This window comes from Ylistrum balloti, unplaced genomic scaffold (genome assembly GCF_031769215.1).
Source record: "Ylistrum balloti isolate Yb309-2 unplaced genomic scaffold, AGI_CSIRO_Ybal_v1 Utg369674, whole genome shotgun sequence".
Lineage (NCBI taxonomy): Eukaryota > Metazoa > Mollusca > Bivalvia > Pectinida > Pectinidae > Ylistrum > Ylistrum balloti.
This window is the reverse complement of record NW_026781918.1, coordinates 138,049-154,804: the sequence shown is the minus strand read 5'-3', so window position 1 is coordinate 154,804 and position 16,756 is coordinate 138,049. Positions and strand designations below refer to the sequence as shown.

The following is a 16,756-nucleotide window of genomic DNA, read 5'->3' as shown; positions in this document are numbered from 1 at the left end:
TGACATATTATCAACAGTTAGGTTAAACAAATTAACATATACATATACTATGTAAAACATCCGTCGGATTTGTGTTTTAATGGTAAAAACAATTAAATTCTTCTAACAATATATCTATTAGACAGGATCAATGATTAAAAATAGTTTGACATTTCTTCAGCATATAGACAAACTGCATGAGTAGAAGTCGGAAAGGCGATAACTGTCTTAGTTAATTTTTCTTCGGATCTAATATATAATTATTTGTTTCGATACCTGCTATACATAATGCCCTTTACACTGATCAAACCACTAAAACATTTAAATGTTTAACGAGAAAATTGGTTCATTTTGATTGGGCAGTGTCTAATATACCTGCATAAGATACAGAATTCTATTGCAGATGACATGCCAGGTTAAACTCTTGACTTAAAGTGTATTCTAACAAACATGGCACGTGTCACAACTATTGATGCAATAAATTAATCGGGTTTGAGTTTTTTGTATACTTCAGTTTGAAAATCTCCAATATGTACATCTATTGTCCCTGACGACTGAAATCAAAGACCAACAATACCTGGGCTTTCGTCTGCTCTCCGACCAAAATGACATCACGTGTCGCGTCATGGATAGGGACATCAGATATGTACAACCCTTTCGCTATCATTTCATCCAGTTTCTCGATACTTGGAGAACCGAGAAAAAGAATTGCATCCGACTCCTGTAGGTAGATCATTTGGCCTTTCAAAACGGTATCCTGAAATTGACATTACACACAATATTTACAAGAAGAAACAAGAAAATTGAAGTTAAATAATAAGTACAGTAAATTGCCTTTGATATGACTCTCATTTGGTACTCACAGTAATAGGCACCAAATGAAAAGAATAAATATTGGATCTTCATCTAATTGACAAGAGCATTTCAGAACTTCTTTCTATTCAAAAAATCGCTCCCGCGAAGACGTTGCCAAGTTGAAAAAATTGTTCAATATAGTCTAGAGTAGTAATGTCTTCAACGTAATTCTTAACTACACACGAACTATTGCGATTTTTTTAACAGCTCAATTTTACCTTTATTTTTTTAATTACTCTTAGGGATAAAGTAATATAGGTAATCTATACTAAGTTAATTCGACAATCGTTTTTTGTTCACATAATCAACTTAAATGTGAATAATAAAGGATTGAAAACCATGGTAACACAACTGAATAACATGTTTTATTTTAGAGGTGTTAGAAGTAATTTGATGTACACTATACGCTAATCGTATAAAGCCTGATAAAAGAGCTCGTCAAACACATAAAAAGTAGGTAAAATTTCAGTCTAGTGGGCCAATTTTCTTTTGTTTGTATTCGTGAGAAACTGAAGTCATGAAATTAACAGTGACGTGTAATATTGTGGATATGAAACCCATAAGTATTATATAAACCACTAATGCCAGTCATCCTCCCATCCTTCACCAACCAATCAACCAACTAACCAACCCAGTCCCCCCCCCTCCCCCCAATCCCCCATATAGGAAGTTGACCAAAGGTTGTCTCCATATCATAGTCTCTACAGCTAACTATAGGAAATAGTTCAAAGGTTGTCTCCATATCATAGTCTTTACCGTTAACTATAGGAAATAGTTCAAAGGTTGTCTCCATGTCATAGTCTTTACCGCTAACTATAGGAAATAGTTCAAAGGTTGTCTCCATGTCATAGTCTTTACCGCTAACTATGTCATAGTCTTTACCGCTAACTATAGGAAATAGTTCAAAGGTTGTCTCCATGTCATAGTCTTTACCGCTAACTATAGAAAATAGTTCAAAGGTTGTCGCCATGTCATAGTCTTTACCGCTAACTATAGGAAATAGTTCAAAGGTTGTCTCCATGTCATAGTCTTTACCGCTAACTATAGGAAATAGTTCAAAGGTTGTCTCCATGTCATAGTCTTTACCGCTAACTATAGGAAATAGTTCAAAGGTTGTCTCCATGTCATAGTCTTTACCGCTAGTCTTTACCGCTAACTATAGGAAATAGTTCAAAGGTTGTCTCCATGTCATAGTCTTTACCGCTAACTATAGAAAATAGTTCAAAGGTTGTCTCCATGTCATAGTCTTTACCGCTAACTATAGAAAATAGTTCAAAGGTTGTCTCCATGTCATAGTCTTTACCGCTAACTATAGAAAATAGTTCAAAGGTTGTCTCCATATCATAGTCTCTACCGCTAACTATAGAAAATAGTTCATAGGCTGTCTCCACATCATAGTCTTTACCGCTAACTATAGCAAATAGTCGAAATCGTGTCAATAAGTATTGTTGTCCCAACATCGCACGATTTATTCGCAACTAGAACACATAAATGTATATAGGAATATAGAGTAATCCCAAAGTGGTGATGTCTGTCGGTAACTATAGATTCAGTCTCAACAGTGACAATGATAATTCAATATATGGCTCTACTCTATCAAATTATTTTCTAAATTGTGTTTTCTACTAATGTGCATTTTGCATAATCTTTTTTTGTGTGAAAGTATGTCGGTACAACAGATACACTAAGTACATTTTGTATTAGAGAATTAACATTGAGGAGCGTGGCCCGTGCGTTTAGCATGTAATATGGTTCTTGAAAGCGGCCAAAATTCGGGTTCACCTTCAAATAAATTGGCTCACCGAGCTAATGTGTCAAACAGTAAACAAACAAAAATATAACATTATCCATGATTACACACAGCTTGTCTCCTAATTCGTTTTTTTAGATAAACACGGATAGAGGAATGTTGTTTGAAGAATTAACATAAATTGGGGATGGCTTTACTGAGTGCCTGTATTAACCCATGGCTACACACACAATGAAAGATCCATGTGATGGAAAGTGAGTGCCTGATATAACAAATTATACGCATCATAATAATATCAGAAATTAATTAAAGAAAAATGGTTTCACATGCAAAGTATTATGAAACCGTAAAGAGGCGGTCTAAAATGGTTGTCAGTGCAGGTCAAAAGAAGACTTTACCTGGGATAGCTGGTGTCCATCTCGTTGTTGAGATTTGGTCTCCAACACAAATGAAAAATTCACCCTAGACAACAACTTTGAGAAAGTCAACTCCTCCAGTTTTGGGCTTTTGATAACAAAGTATGTGTCAAACTTCTGTCCCTTTGTGGCAAACCCTGGAGCAATCATTTTGAGGAGAGCCGAGCCAAGTTGTGTAATTTTCAAGTCCCTGTCAAAGATGACGTGGAATGGAAATGTGCTACAAAATGTATCAACGCCAATCTTTAGATCGGACGGATTATCAGAGGTGGAAGCCCGAAAGGTGCTGAAAGTACATTCCTTTTTGTTCGAGTATTGTCTAGGTTGTATATGGAATACATGATGTGTCTTGGAAGCTTTTTCTTTAACCTGTAATGTAACCTCGGCATCTACAGAGAACATAAGCCGTGCCACAGATTGTACAATCCCAGCATAAAACTCCAAGAGGTTCCGAAGATCTGAGTAGAAATGGAGATCGACGCATCCTTTTGACGTATGAGAACATCGAAAAGATGGAGGCACTTGGGATCCAAATTTTGGAGATGTCCTTATATGGTCGTGGAGTCCATCCAGGTTGCTGAAAAATTCTACCATATTGCTTCCCATCATTCCAAGAGCACGGCCATATTCCGATAAACAGAGTTGGACATATTCGTCCCCCAGCATCCGCAAAACAGCTTCCTGTTTAAGGTCTGTAAGAAAATCAAATAACACAAAGCATAGTTATTTTTACAATTAGGATGGTGTTTTCATTAGCTTTCTTGAAAGAGACATTGTCTTAAAAAATCTCATTCGTTTTATTTATATATATATATAAATCCATTTGGAAAGCATTTCCATTAGAAAGCCGTGATAAAGCTTAGCTAGTTAACCAAGGGTTTCTCTTAATCTCTTAACTCAATGAATGCTTTTCAATTTTTGAACTTTGGAATCGGAAAATTTTCTGAAAGAAAAATGAAAGTGAAGGAGTGTGGAGAGGAGGCCTAAGGATTCGTTGTAGTGCATTTAAATCCTACTCACATCAATCGTTTGTTGATAGATTGCACCAATCCCTTATCATCAGAGTAGGTATATGTTACAATGATATCATTCCGACAAAAACGACAATGCAGAAGATATACATCACAAAAGCCGATACTTTTGTATTATCGAAAATATCCTAGCGTATCCAAGGTAACTAATATCCTATCAGTTATAGGTGTTACCTTGGTCTAGCATAACGATTTCACAGACATAGTAGTTCCCCATAGCCTACAGAGGATTCAAGAAGACGTGTATGATGAATACTCAACGGCGTGAATCGTTTAATATGTAAGAAACTACAAAATATGCTAACAAAAAACAGTCGTTAACGGAATTACTTCATTCAAGTGTTACAGTATTAGTTATAGGGACAGAAGGTCTTTGATGAGCATCAGTTGTTCATAGTGATGTGAAACTGTGACCATAGAAATTCTAAAGGTTCTAATTAACACTGACCTTTTACAACATATGGCGAGCATTAATGTCACGTTGTATGTCCCTATGTTCAGAGCGTTCTAAACAAGATAATTTGACGAATTTCAGTTCCCCATGGATACATCTCCTCACCAAGATGAACCAATACACAAAGTGAAAGTTCCAGTGACTAGTGGTGTAGGACATTTTTGTCTTTGTGTAAATGTTGATCAAAGGTCAAAGTCATAGTGACCTACTTTTGATATGCGACAAACCGTCTCAACAAGGTGAATCAATATATGAACTTCCTGCCATGTAAGAGAAAGGGCCCAAACAATTTTTTTTCTTGATGCAGTTCAGGGTTAACTACTTTGATACGCGACACACCATCTCACCAAGGTGAAATACATGGGCCGGACAAGGAAGCGGACGCACGGAAGGATGAATGGACGAACGGACAAAAAGCAAACCTTTAGGTCCCTCCGGTTCCCGTGGAGGACTGAAAAACGTTTGGTATTATACACTTCCGTTTAATTAGGAAAAGACAAGACCTGCAGAGTGAACGAGAATATATTTCAGTATCAACAACCCTTCAGGAAGCATTGGTGACAGTCATCCGATGTTCATTTCCCTATATTAATGGAATGATGTGTATAGTTACAGACACTCTCCCACTGGCCCGGCGATAAAACTGTCTGAAAGCTCGCATTATGAATTGCTAAAATCGTTGTAATACACATCATTTCAGTTTGTATGGGGTTTACTTCGTGGCAGAACAGGTCACCTATGGCCAGACGCCAACGTGGGAAGTCGTGGACAGGAAAACAATAAAACTAGAGACAGAAGCATTTCGGTGTCCCAATGTTATGATAGAAATATCGAAAAAGAAATAAGGAGTAACCGCTCTCCTGTAAAAGATGTAAACGTCCCAGACTTAAATATTGGCCATCAGTACTAAACCTATATATGAAAAGGTTCCTCAAAGTGAATAGGACAAGAGACTTATAAACAAATTAAAAAAATAAATAACATGCAGACATAGTTATGATAAAAGAGTCACAGTTCTAACTGTGTGTTAACTTCTGTTTCTCTGAGGATTTTCACAAAGTAGACACTAGTGTCTTACCAAAGGAGTCTATACACGGTTAGAAGATTGTACTAAAGACACGCAAATGACTCGCACAATTATGAAGAAATTTGAATAAGATAGAGTAGAGACAAACAACGTGTAAAACTGCATCATTCAGCAGTTTCATCCTTCTGGGACTTGTCAGTGATGCCAAGAACTTAAATGTTAAACATTGAAGGCGAGTGAGGAAATTTCAAAGTGATCAAAAGAAATGTCAAAATTGTATATGAAGAGGTGTACAACTCCCATAATTCAGTAAATTCAGTAATTTTCATATATATATATATATATCAATTTCGAAGAATGCGAAGTACATCTGTGTATATACTGAACCGTGCCACAATTTGAATGAATCAACACTTGGCACGCAGGATACGACAAACCTCGGGGAAATTACTTAAGAAATGAACTGTTACCATTTGTTTGTATTAATTCGATGTGAATACAATTTGAGTGTTAGACGAGTAGAACGTCGCCCGTTAGGACTTCGAAAAATTACTTTGCTGCTTTTGTCAAGTCCTCTTAACAACCCCGGTTATGTCTGTATATTGATACCGAAAATGCCGGCGTCCATTTTTGTTTACCTAGGAGATATCTAGCGGTATATATACACAGACCGACACACTGTTAACTGCAGCATATATGTCTCATATATATACTCCAGTTTGAAATACTAACGACATATAGACAAATGAAAGATCGAATGTGGTTATACGAAATATATCTTCGTGTTGTTTGAACTGGAAAAAAACACATGAAAAACAGTAAAGCGCTTATTGAACTGAACAAAAGCGATGACGATAAACTGGTGTCAATTTACTTGTCATATCCAAGGCTGAGAAACCATATTGAGGAGAATCAGGCACTACCGATCAATATTTATCGGATTTGGGAAATCAACGAGAAAAGTTGCCGTTATAATTATGCAGTTCTGACGACAAGATTGCGGTGAACTTCTATATATCACGGTAGTATATGAGTTTCATGTGTGGTTCAGTGAAGAAATTACGTATAACTCAATAGAGACTTTTCATCCCTCTATGTTGGTTCAGATACGACTTCAAGGGAAAGTAACATTTTGGTTTGTGTTAAGTTGTTTATGGCATCGCTTACTGCTGTTTTCGTGACTCTGCCCCTAATGCCTTTTTATATTTTATTTACCAAGCTTCGCTGTTGACATTTTAGAACCGAATGTTTATCTTTACTTTGTCATCCTTTATTACTTCAATTGGTGGTATAAGTTCAGAATTATCAACTTAGTATGTCTTATTGTCATTTTACGTGCTATTAACAGCCAGGGTCGCTTAAGGGCGTGTCAGGTTTGGGTGATGGTGTAAACCTGAGTTACTGATAAAAAACACTGATCTGCAGCCAATACCTGGTGACTGCAAAACGTTCGCGCGACCAAGACGTGAAGTTAGTGATAAAGACTGCCAGACGCTTTAACCACTAGGCTACCGCGGCGTAAGATAATAATTAAGAAATAATTTGTCGATGTCCCGTTCCAGAATTTCCTTCCCGACCTTTGAGTGATTAGATACATCTAATAGGACATATCTGTAGGCTGCAGCTTCACACTGCGCATATTGCTAGATTAGAACTGAAATTCGACTTGTTTACTCGTTGAGTGTTAGGGTGGCACAGTGATTTTTTGCAATCATTTTTCACTTCGACGTCCGAGGTTCGATTCTCGGAATGGACGTGAAAAGGTATAGGTCACATACTCGACCACGCAGGTATTTTTCGGGTATATTGTATTATCTTTGTGTCTACATCAAGAAAAAACAATTACTCTTACACTTGCCTATGTTTGTGATTTGTTTTGCCAGAAAATATTACTCGTGAGTACTTTAAGTTGTAAACTACTTGTCGGTAGGTAAAAATTGCGTAAAACGTACTACACCGTACTCGAAAGCACTCGGATAAGATAACGGTATTCTCGGATCTCCCAACCTTCAAAGTCTGCTCCGATATGACCATGGCGTACTCTTTATACCATGATAATGCTATATCACAAACTCTCTTTGATACGCCGAAACAAGCTGAATTATCAGACCTCAAATTATATATTTTCATTCAAATACTTCATTTACCTGTAATATTTTATCTTTAATATATAATTAAAAAACGCGATCATCGAGTACGACATTTTTGTCGAATTTAGGAACTTTCCCTAGGTAAAATGAATTTAAACAAACGCATTTACGTAGAATATTTAAACAGAGAGTGTGTGTATGAACATGTTCGGCTACCGGATAGAGTTCAAACATTGTAACCGAGGGTGATTCTAGAATAAACATCCGGTATAACAAAAATACGAAACAAGGACCTGGCAACGCACTCAATAACACTGACGTCACGAGGACGCCATACCTTCAGGACATGTAATGTAAAGTAGATTGGTAGTTGAAAAAGACAAATTCTACAAAGAAATACGGGGAAAATGCTGACACTGCGTGAGAAGAAAGTGATGAACTGAACAGCCAGTGAAGCGGTCTCGACGTTATATTAATTTGAAGATGTATATGTAATACTCTTTTAATTACCAAGCGACACTCAAGTACAACTTGCACAACATCAATATTAGCCGTCACATTTACAGCATTTTTGCGCAACGTGTTGTAATTATTCGAAAATTATGAATGAAGGGTTGACCTTTTACCTTTTTGAAATACACTTTTGATAGACAACTGACACTGAACAGCTATACCTGTCTATGATGATACAAGTCATCTGGTTAACTCTAACGATACATACATGTAGTCGCCTACACTAAAATCGGATCAAGCACATGTCACCCCTATTGCAATCATTGTGATACTTCAAAACACGCTGGGTTTTATTATTCATTTATTACTCTTTCTATGCCTGCACCACGGCATTCTTGCATACGGGTAACTACATATAGATTGGTTAGCGTTCGTAAGCTGTATCAAGAGACTTCTGCAACGTAGTTGTACACATTACCGCCAAACATACGTTACCGCAAAGTATACCATTAAAAATGCAATATATCTTTTTATCAAATTCAAAGAAAACTTTTATGTCCATATTCACACGATCAAGGGTAAATTAAAAACCCCTCGCAGTTTTTTTATCACATTTTTCTTACCTTATCAATCTTAGCGATGAGCAAGTTAATGATAGAGAGAGGAAAGAAGGGAAATACAGATAAAACACTGAGGAAAGGATAACAATGGAAATAAATGGGGCACAAAAATGGAAAAGTTAAAGATATATGGGAAAGAAATAGAGAAATAGTCTTGTATTACAAACATCTTTAATAAAAAAAATATATTCTTCCGTTGGGAAAAAGTAATCATTTTTCTTTTATTATAGACAAAACCTTGAACTTCAATCAAATATTCATTATCTGGTAATCGTATTTTACTCTCCAATCATTTCATGGTTATGGTAATTCGTTAATATATAGACTGTGATGATACATATATGTAGGATATAACAGACAATAACGCGGTTTAGGTGGCAATCACGTGACTATTATAGGTAGGAACTTCCGCCTGGTGGCGCACTCTTTTCTCAATTAGGCGCGTCATAACGGCAGTACTGTTTCCGGTCAATCATACTAAAATAAGAATTCATGTGCAAACAGCTACATCTTGTGACAACAAGGGCTAATAAAGACCAACATGAACCAGTGATAACCACTCAATAAAGACGGTGTCAACAGGGAAGGCCTAACTATCTATAGCAGGTGCACGATATTAGTGAGAAATCCGTTTTTGTCCAAAAGTACATATGTAATTCCCAGGCTCAACCCCTTCTAATTAAATTATCAGTATTATTTCACAAACAGATATACTAAAAGAGAGATAGGAGTGAGAGGCGATATGGTGAAAGGGGTTATTTTCAAAAAGTGAACATTTGTGAGTCAAGTACTTCCTTCCAACTAAAGTTAACTTTCTGACTTATTTAGTGTATATGGTACAAACCGCCTTCATAAAACTTCCTTACCTTTCTCTGTGAAGTTTTTTCTTATAAAATTTGTGGGATTTTTGAAAGCAATATGCAATTGTGGAAAATTAAACATTTTTAAACGTTATATTTGGTTTTCAGTAAACAAGCAAGTGTCTTACCTAAAGCAGATGCCGCTGCGTCAGACATACCAAGGAGGAGAGTTTCGTTCATTGTCGAGTGACGCACATCCGGGTCTAAGTAGGACGTTACAAATATCATTTCATCAAAGTTCATCAATTTCCTAAAATATAAATAAAAAAAACATAGAGATCAACGATAACTTTTTTTCAAATGTGTTAACAAAATTCATGTTTTGAAAAGGCTCTATTTTTTAAGTATGACTCAATTTTTTGCAGATTTAACAAAAGTATGAAGAAGACATGTCTCTCAGCAATTGTGCAACAGTCCATAATGTTCCTTGGAATAACAATCGTAACAATTCAAAGATCAAAATAAGAATTATTTATTTCAGCACGAATCTTTCTTTATTTCAGTCTAAAGACAAAACCTCTTAGCAAAGGATGGGTAGATAAATTTTTTTGAAACAAAACCTGAATACCATAGGTAAATTCAAAGCATTAGACTGGTCTTACCTAACACGCTCCATAACGGCCTCTTCCTTTGGCCGGATCACATTCTGAAAGGATCTGTTGATAAATCCAGTCTGTGAAAAAAATCAACGATAGTCTTATAAATAAATCAAATGAATGTCAGTCATACAAATAAATTTAAAAAAAATAGTTTCATAAATCAATTTTCATTAAAAAGATGTAAATTGATTTAATTATACAACATTTTTAGTCAGCCTGTAATACGGGGGTGGAAATGAGAGCGATCTGATACATATCTGGAGGTTTTCATTAGTATTCTTGTATCAGGCTATTTATACTCTCTAAGCCGGGAAGAAGATGATTGTCCGGGCAGTAGCTACTTGTTAATCTCTAAACATACTGCGATCTATTTACTGTCTGTGTTTTACAGTGATTGTTTACACATCCTAATGTCTTTGGGTCATCAACAGGTATCCATGAACACACCTCAAAGGTTTCATGAAAGGTATTTTTGATCACTTTGGATGACTTTTCTGTGACCAAGTGCTTACAATAACTCGATAATTCAATTTCTCTGTCACCCTTCACCCACGAGATTTTCCCTTTTTGTGAAATATAACACATTATATAGTTACTTTCCTACCGAACCGAATGATTGCTTAACACTTCCTCTTGATTTGTGATATGTATTTGATACTCTCTGCCTTACCAAATGATTTTTTAAATACATACTCGCATCTGCAACACAGACCTGCAGTGATTCAAATGAGATTTTTGTTGGAAATACCAGCAACTTTATCTTCAAAATACTTTGGGGACTGTCGAAACAAATGAGCTTTTGATAAAAGAAAAAAAAGTGAAGGACATTGAACCTTGTTTAATTCAAATCACGTAAAAGCCTAGGAAATTCAAGAGACGTTTGATAACGAAATTTAAGTAGTCTCAATTTGCACCAGTCAGTGAAATATGGTGTCATTGTCAAATCGAATAATGGCCACACAGAGGAATTGAAAGTATCAATAGCGCCAACTAAATGCTAAAAACACGTGCTGGATGCTGTCATCTTCACCAATGGTTCTTCAGTAATCCCATTGGTTCGATGGTTCTTTGTACCAAAATGATTCACTGCATAATTGAATCCAGTACATTATTTGTCTATATTAATCATTTTCTATATCTCTGTGGACTACTAAGTAGCTCGGTGGGTCCCTGAGAAAGTTCGTTGTTTCGTTAAGTAGCTCAGTGGTTACTGAGTGGTTCAATGGATTACTGAGTAGTTCGGTGGATTGCTGAGTAGCTCGGTGGATCACTAACTAGATCGGTGGATCACTAAGTAGCTTGGTGGATCACTAACTAACTCGGTGGATCACTGAGTAGCTCGATGGATTGCTAACTAGCTCGGTGGATCACTTAGTAGCTCGGTGGATCACTGAGTAGCTCGGTGGATTGCTAACAAGCTCGGTGGATCACTTAGTAGCTCGGTGGATTACTGAATAGCTCGATGGATTGCTGAGGAGCTCGCTGGTTATTTTTTTATGTACCTCAATGGTTAACTAAGGTTTACTGTATGGGTCACTGAGTACCGCTATAATGACTTTCTTTATATCACGACGCATCTGTCCTGCAACTGGCGGTGCAATTGTTGGTATATACCTTCCACATATGTTTTGCTGTATGAGTAATGCCAGAAAATAAGCGTATTTTAGCATGTACAATATACATTAATTTGAAAGAATTACTCATTAAATTTATTTAAATAGCATGTTTGAAAATATAAATAACTATTTAAACAAGCAATTATTTATGTTATAAAGAACAAGTTTATTTACTTAAAAAGTCATTAAATTGCAGTTATATCCGTTGAAGTCTTTGACTATATTTCCGCATGGAGCAATTATTTGGGCGTATGTGTTCTACAACGATTCCCTGAGTAACCAATATGTTCTTTGTACATAATGTATGTTCTTATCTTCAAACAATTCCCTTGTCAAATTAAAGACCTTTTCTTTATACATGTATAACACATATCTTTTTAATTCAAAATTCTTATCATGTTTAACAACACCATGAAGTAAAAGTCTCCACGATTTATTTATATTTTTCAAGATAATGATGTGTTTAAAGTTACATAATAGAAATAAGTTAAACTTATCCAGGAATGCTTTTCGATTACGCCATTAGCAAAATTAAAAATGGCATCTTTTGTTTTCGTTAAATTGATATCGATAACGTTGACTGCCTGTAATTATGTTTTACGTGATCAATAAATGCGGAAACGTCTGTAATAAGTGGTATTATATGTCTTTCCAATTTTGTAACATGAAGTCATGCCACGAACAAAGTGCGAATGATATTCGTAGCACTTCGTCTAACATCCGGTCTACACCGGATGTAGCAGTCTGTTAATCCGGAAGTGTTGAACAACGATTCCCGGATATACTATCGAACTTTGACACGAGTATTAGATCGAATGTAACACAGCCTCTGTCGATATGTCTGGTAATTCACGTCATAAATAGCACACTAACAACAAGTTATTACAAATAGGATCACTTTACAATCAACACTGCGCTCAAACAATGGTCTGGATGTTTTTATCTCACATTGATTCCGATTCGATGTGACTCCAGAAAGGTTTGTGTTTAGTGACGTAGACACTTTTGTATAGATTTCAGGTTAAAGTATGAACACAATTTTTTTAATTGTCTTTAGGAGGATGGTAAAAAATCGATGACGTAGGTGAACTACACCAACATGAGTCAGTAATCATTACCAACCAATTAAATGTTTTGTATTTATTGGAAACTTTTGACATCCTTCTGTATTAAACTGTTTTATGTTTAATAAATGGTAATATTAAGATTTTTATTGTGCATATCTGGTTATAAATGAGATTTTTTTTACCTTTTTTTATATACCGCTGCTGCAACCATTCATTCATTTTACTGCTACAAATCATTTACATTTCGCGTGGGATTTATTTTCGCGATGATATAATGAAATCATGAATTCGCGAATATGTCTGAAAAGGTAACTTCTCGCAAAATATAAGTGATTAACAGTACTTCACCAGATTTTTTTCTCGGTGGAAATGAGTTGTTAAGGTGTCAAAATAAAACAAAGAAAAAACCGCGTTTTGCAAGTTTTATCTTTAATCTTGATTTATCGTAATTGTATCTTATGTATGTCATCATATTTGAAGCACGTTCACTTTTACTAGATACATATTTCATTCTGCAACTGGCACTTAAGTATTACGTTTAGTTATAGAAATAACTGTTGAAATAAGTGATTTTATATACTGTAATGAATAAGTTTATTTACGAAAATTCATAAAATCGCTCTTCTATCTGTTGAAGTTAGGAACTACATTTCTGCGCGGAGTAATTATTTTGGCGCACGTCATCAGGCAAAATTCAGCGTAACGTCAACGTCAGGTAACAAAGTTTGAACCACAAAACTGCTGAAATTTTAATGATCTGATTTCCAATCTATTTCGATTGATAAATAGAGTACATGGCCAATGTCTGAAAGCATAAGCTGTATTTTGGCAAGGGTGTTTGTGTGTGTGAGGGTGTGTGAGTATGTGTGAGGGTGTGGGTGTGGGGGTAGTGTGTAGGGGGGGGAGGGTGTGTGTGAGTATGTGTGAGGGTGTGGGTGTGGGGGGTTGTGTGGGGGGTTGTGTGGGGGGGGGGGTGAGAGTGTGTGTGAGTATGTGTGAGAGTGTGGGTGTGTGGGGTTGTGTATGTGTGGGAGGGGGGGGGTGAGGGTGTGTGTGAATATGTGTGAGGGTATGGGTGTGTGGGGTTGTGTGGGGGGGGGAGGGGGTTGAGGGTGTATGTGTGTGTGAAGGTGCGTATGTGCGTATGTGCGTGTGTATTAATAACTTAATACAAGAATGTAAACATCACAATAAAAATAAAGATGCCACGCGTTTCATTTTAACGCCACCATTTGGCTTTTTAGAGACAAAGCATGTTATACAGGTTCGCCCTAATCTGATACCAAATACAGATTGTAACCGTTCGTGAACGCACTCTAAAGAGATATCTCGCGAGACTTGCACTTCCATGCCATGGCTGCCGGCGATGAATGTCCGCGTTTGATCAACATGATGATTCAGCTATGCAATCCTGTCTATCATGCGTACAATTGAATGCAATCGCGAATCTTCAGGTAGTTTCACGTGGAGTCTGGAAAGGCAACTGTCGCTGTCAGGAGAAGGTAGGTTCGCGAGGAAAATGAATAGACTGATGTCAGGATACACACTGCCCAGAACGACAGGACATAGGATCAATCACAACGTGATATTTATTTTTTTCTCTCATTCCAATCAGCAATTTAGACCTGGAGTGGTTACCCGTTTTTACTGTCAAATTAAATAACAGGAGATCCCAAGAAAACGATATAATAATCCTAACAGTAAACTGAACGATGGTTACCAGTCAGTATACAGGTTTTTCTGACAATTCCAAAATCAAAAAGGAAAAACAAGGGACCAATGGAAACCTACATAAAAAGACAGATTCATTCAATAATTCTCAAAAGATAACAAACTTTTCAAGGTCAAAATTTAAGATGGCCGTCTGTTGGCCATTTCCATTCTTTGATCAGACTAAGAATTGAATAGGCACAACTAGGGACAGAGATAAAGCTACATATGAAATTTGTGACAGATCCATCCATGACTTCAAATTAAATAGCGATAATTTCCATTGTCAAAATTCAAAATGGCCATGTTCAAAATCAAAATCACTTCAAAATCAAAAGCGTACAACTAGGTACTAAGGGAAACATATATATTTGAGAAAAAATCGTGAAGTACTTCTCAGAAGATAGCAAAAATGAGTTATCACTGTCGGTTTTGTTCTTTAACGGATCTGTCCGAAAATAGGACATTGTACAACTCAGGAGTCCCTCAATATGAAATCTGTGAAAGATCCATCATTTATTTCTCCAGAAATAGCGATAGGAAATTTTTACTCTCAAATTCCAAGATGGCAGCCTGTCCTGTCGGCCACGTTGTTTTTTGAATGAATCCAAAGAAAGAAAAATGCAGCTTGGGTTCAAAGGGTTCCTACATAAGATCTTTGAAAAAGATCCATCCAGTGCTTTTCCAAAAATAGCGATAATGTACTGTAATGTTAAAATTCAATATGGACGCCTGTCGGCCATGTTGTTTTTCAGATCAGTCCGAAAATGGAACAATGCATATTCAAGGGATATTAAGGGATCCCTACTGTAAAATTTGAAACAAGTTCTTCTTCAGAAATAGCGATATCAATACATCGCTGTCAAAAACCAAAATTTACGCTTGTCGACGTACGTTTATCATTATTATTATCTTATTGGCGTAAAACGAATATGTCTGTCTAGTACTTTTCTGGGTTTCAACACTTAGGCCTCCTGCACTATTGAATAGTACTTAAATCACGCAGATTTATTTTCTCGAAGCACTTGAAGGTGTTATAATTTACTTGTAGGTGTTTTTGATATTCCCTGCAGTGTACACAAATCAACAAAAGCTATCAGAATTTGTGAAGTTAATACTAAGTTATCTTGGTTACGGAATAAATAATACATCAATTTAACCTTATTTAGATATAGAAATAGTTTTAAAGCATTGTTACTGGTACATTATAGAAATGACGAGAGTCTGTCTGTACTAACTACTAAATAATTCCTTGAAAAGATTTTAAAAACAAAATATATGCCTGTTTTCAAAATTGATGACGATAAAAATCAACATTGTGTTAAATACTATTTGAACTACGAGATAAATGTGCGCGTAAAATCGAAAAACACTATAATGTAAAATAAAACTAACACTTTAACTCAAAATCGATGAAGTACATAAATAACTCCCTCAAAAGAAGACAGCATTTTATTCTCAAGAGCAGTCAAACAGTCTACTTGAAAATTCTGACGCTTTAAATCATATTCTTTAGATACCCGCAAGGCCAAAGCTCATATCGAGTTCGAGTTTGCTGGTAAGTTCTTCAAACAGACTACCGGCATACCTATGAGAACAATTTGTGCCCATCTCTTGGCCGACTTGTTTTTTTCTTCACATGAGACTGAATTTATCGCACAGTTTATCAAAACATGTCACCAACCCCTTACTTCTGATTTAAACATATTTACTTATCAGTAGCCGATAAATGGATCAGAGACAAATTCGAACAACTTATGAACTCTTCTCCATAACTGAAATTACAAATAATTGACATACTGCACGTGACACATATTTATAATATAAATATGAAGATAAGTATTTCGTAGACGTATAATTGTAAGATTAAATCATTTTTTTCAAAAGGAGAAAAAGATTAGTCCTTCAATTTTGCCTGCAGTTATACTATATACTAATGAGGGACTTTTTTTAAACAAAAGAGATTCACTGACAATGATTGTGATGTGTCACTTATCATAACCAGAGCAGCTCAATTGTAAAAAATAACTGTTTCGACTAAAGAAAGCATTCGATAAATTATTAATTACTATTCCCATTGAATTGGTATGAATCTGAATATTTGTATATATATATCTTCAAGTTACAATTCAAGAATTTTAACGACAGGAGATACTTCAGCTCAGAAGAAAATCGTCTCTCGAAATAAATCTGGTGCTGGCAGGTTTTTTTTTTTTTTTTTGTTATTAT

The 16,756-nt window shown here is 35.9% G+C and overlaps 1 protein-coding gene across 1 annotated transcript in view; it reads right to left on the bottom strand.

Moving 5' to 3' along the window:
- The window catches only part of LOC132563409 (guanylate cyclase soluble subunit alpha-2-like), a 58,204-nt gene that overhangs the window by 14,732 nt on the left and 26,716 nt on the right, over positions 1-16,756 (bottom strand). The window contains exons 2-5 of the mRNA XM_060228173.1: positions 10,138-10,208; positions 9,664-9,785; positions 2,983-3,692; positions 557-736 (exon numbers count right to left, since the gene is read on the bottom strand). Of these exons, the coding sequence (XP_060084156.1) occupies positions 557-736; positions 2,983-3,692; positions 9,664-9,785; positions 10,138-10,208 (1,083 nt within the window). The remainder of the gene's footprint in view (positions 1-556; positions 737-2,982; positions 3,693-9,663; positions 9,786-10,137; positions 10,209-16,756) is intronic.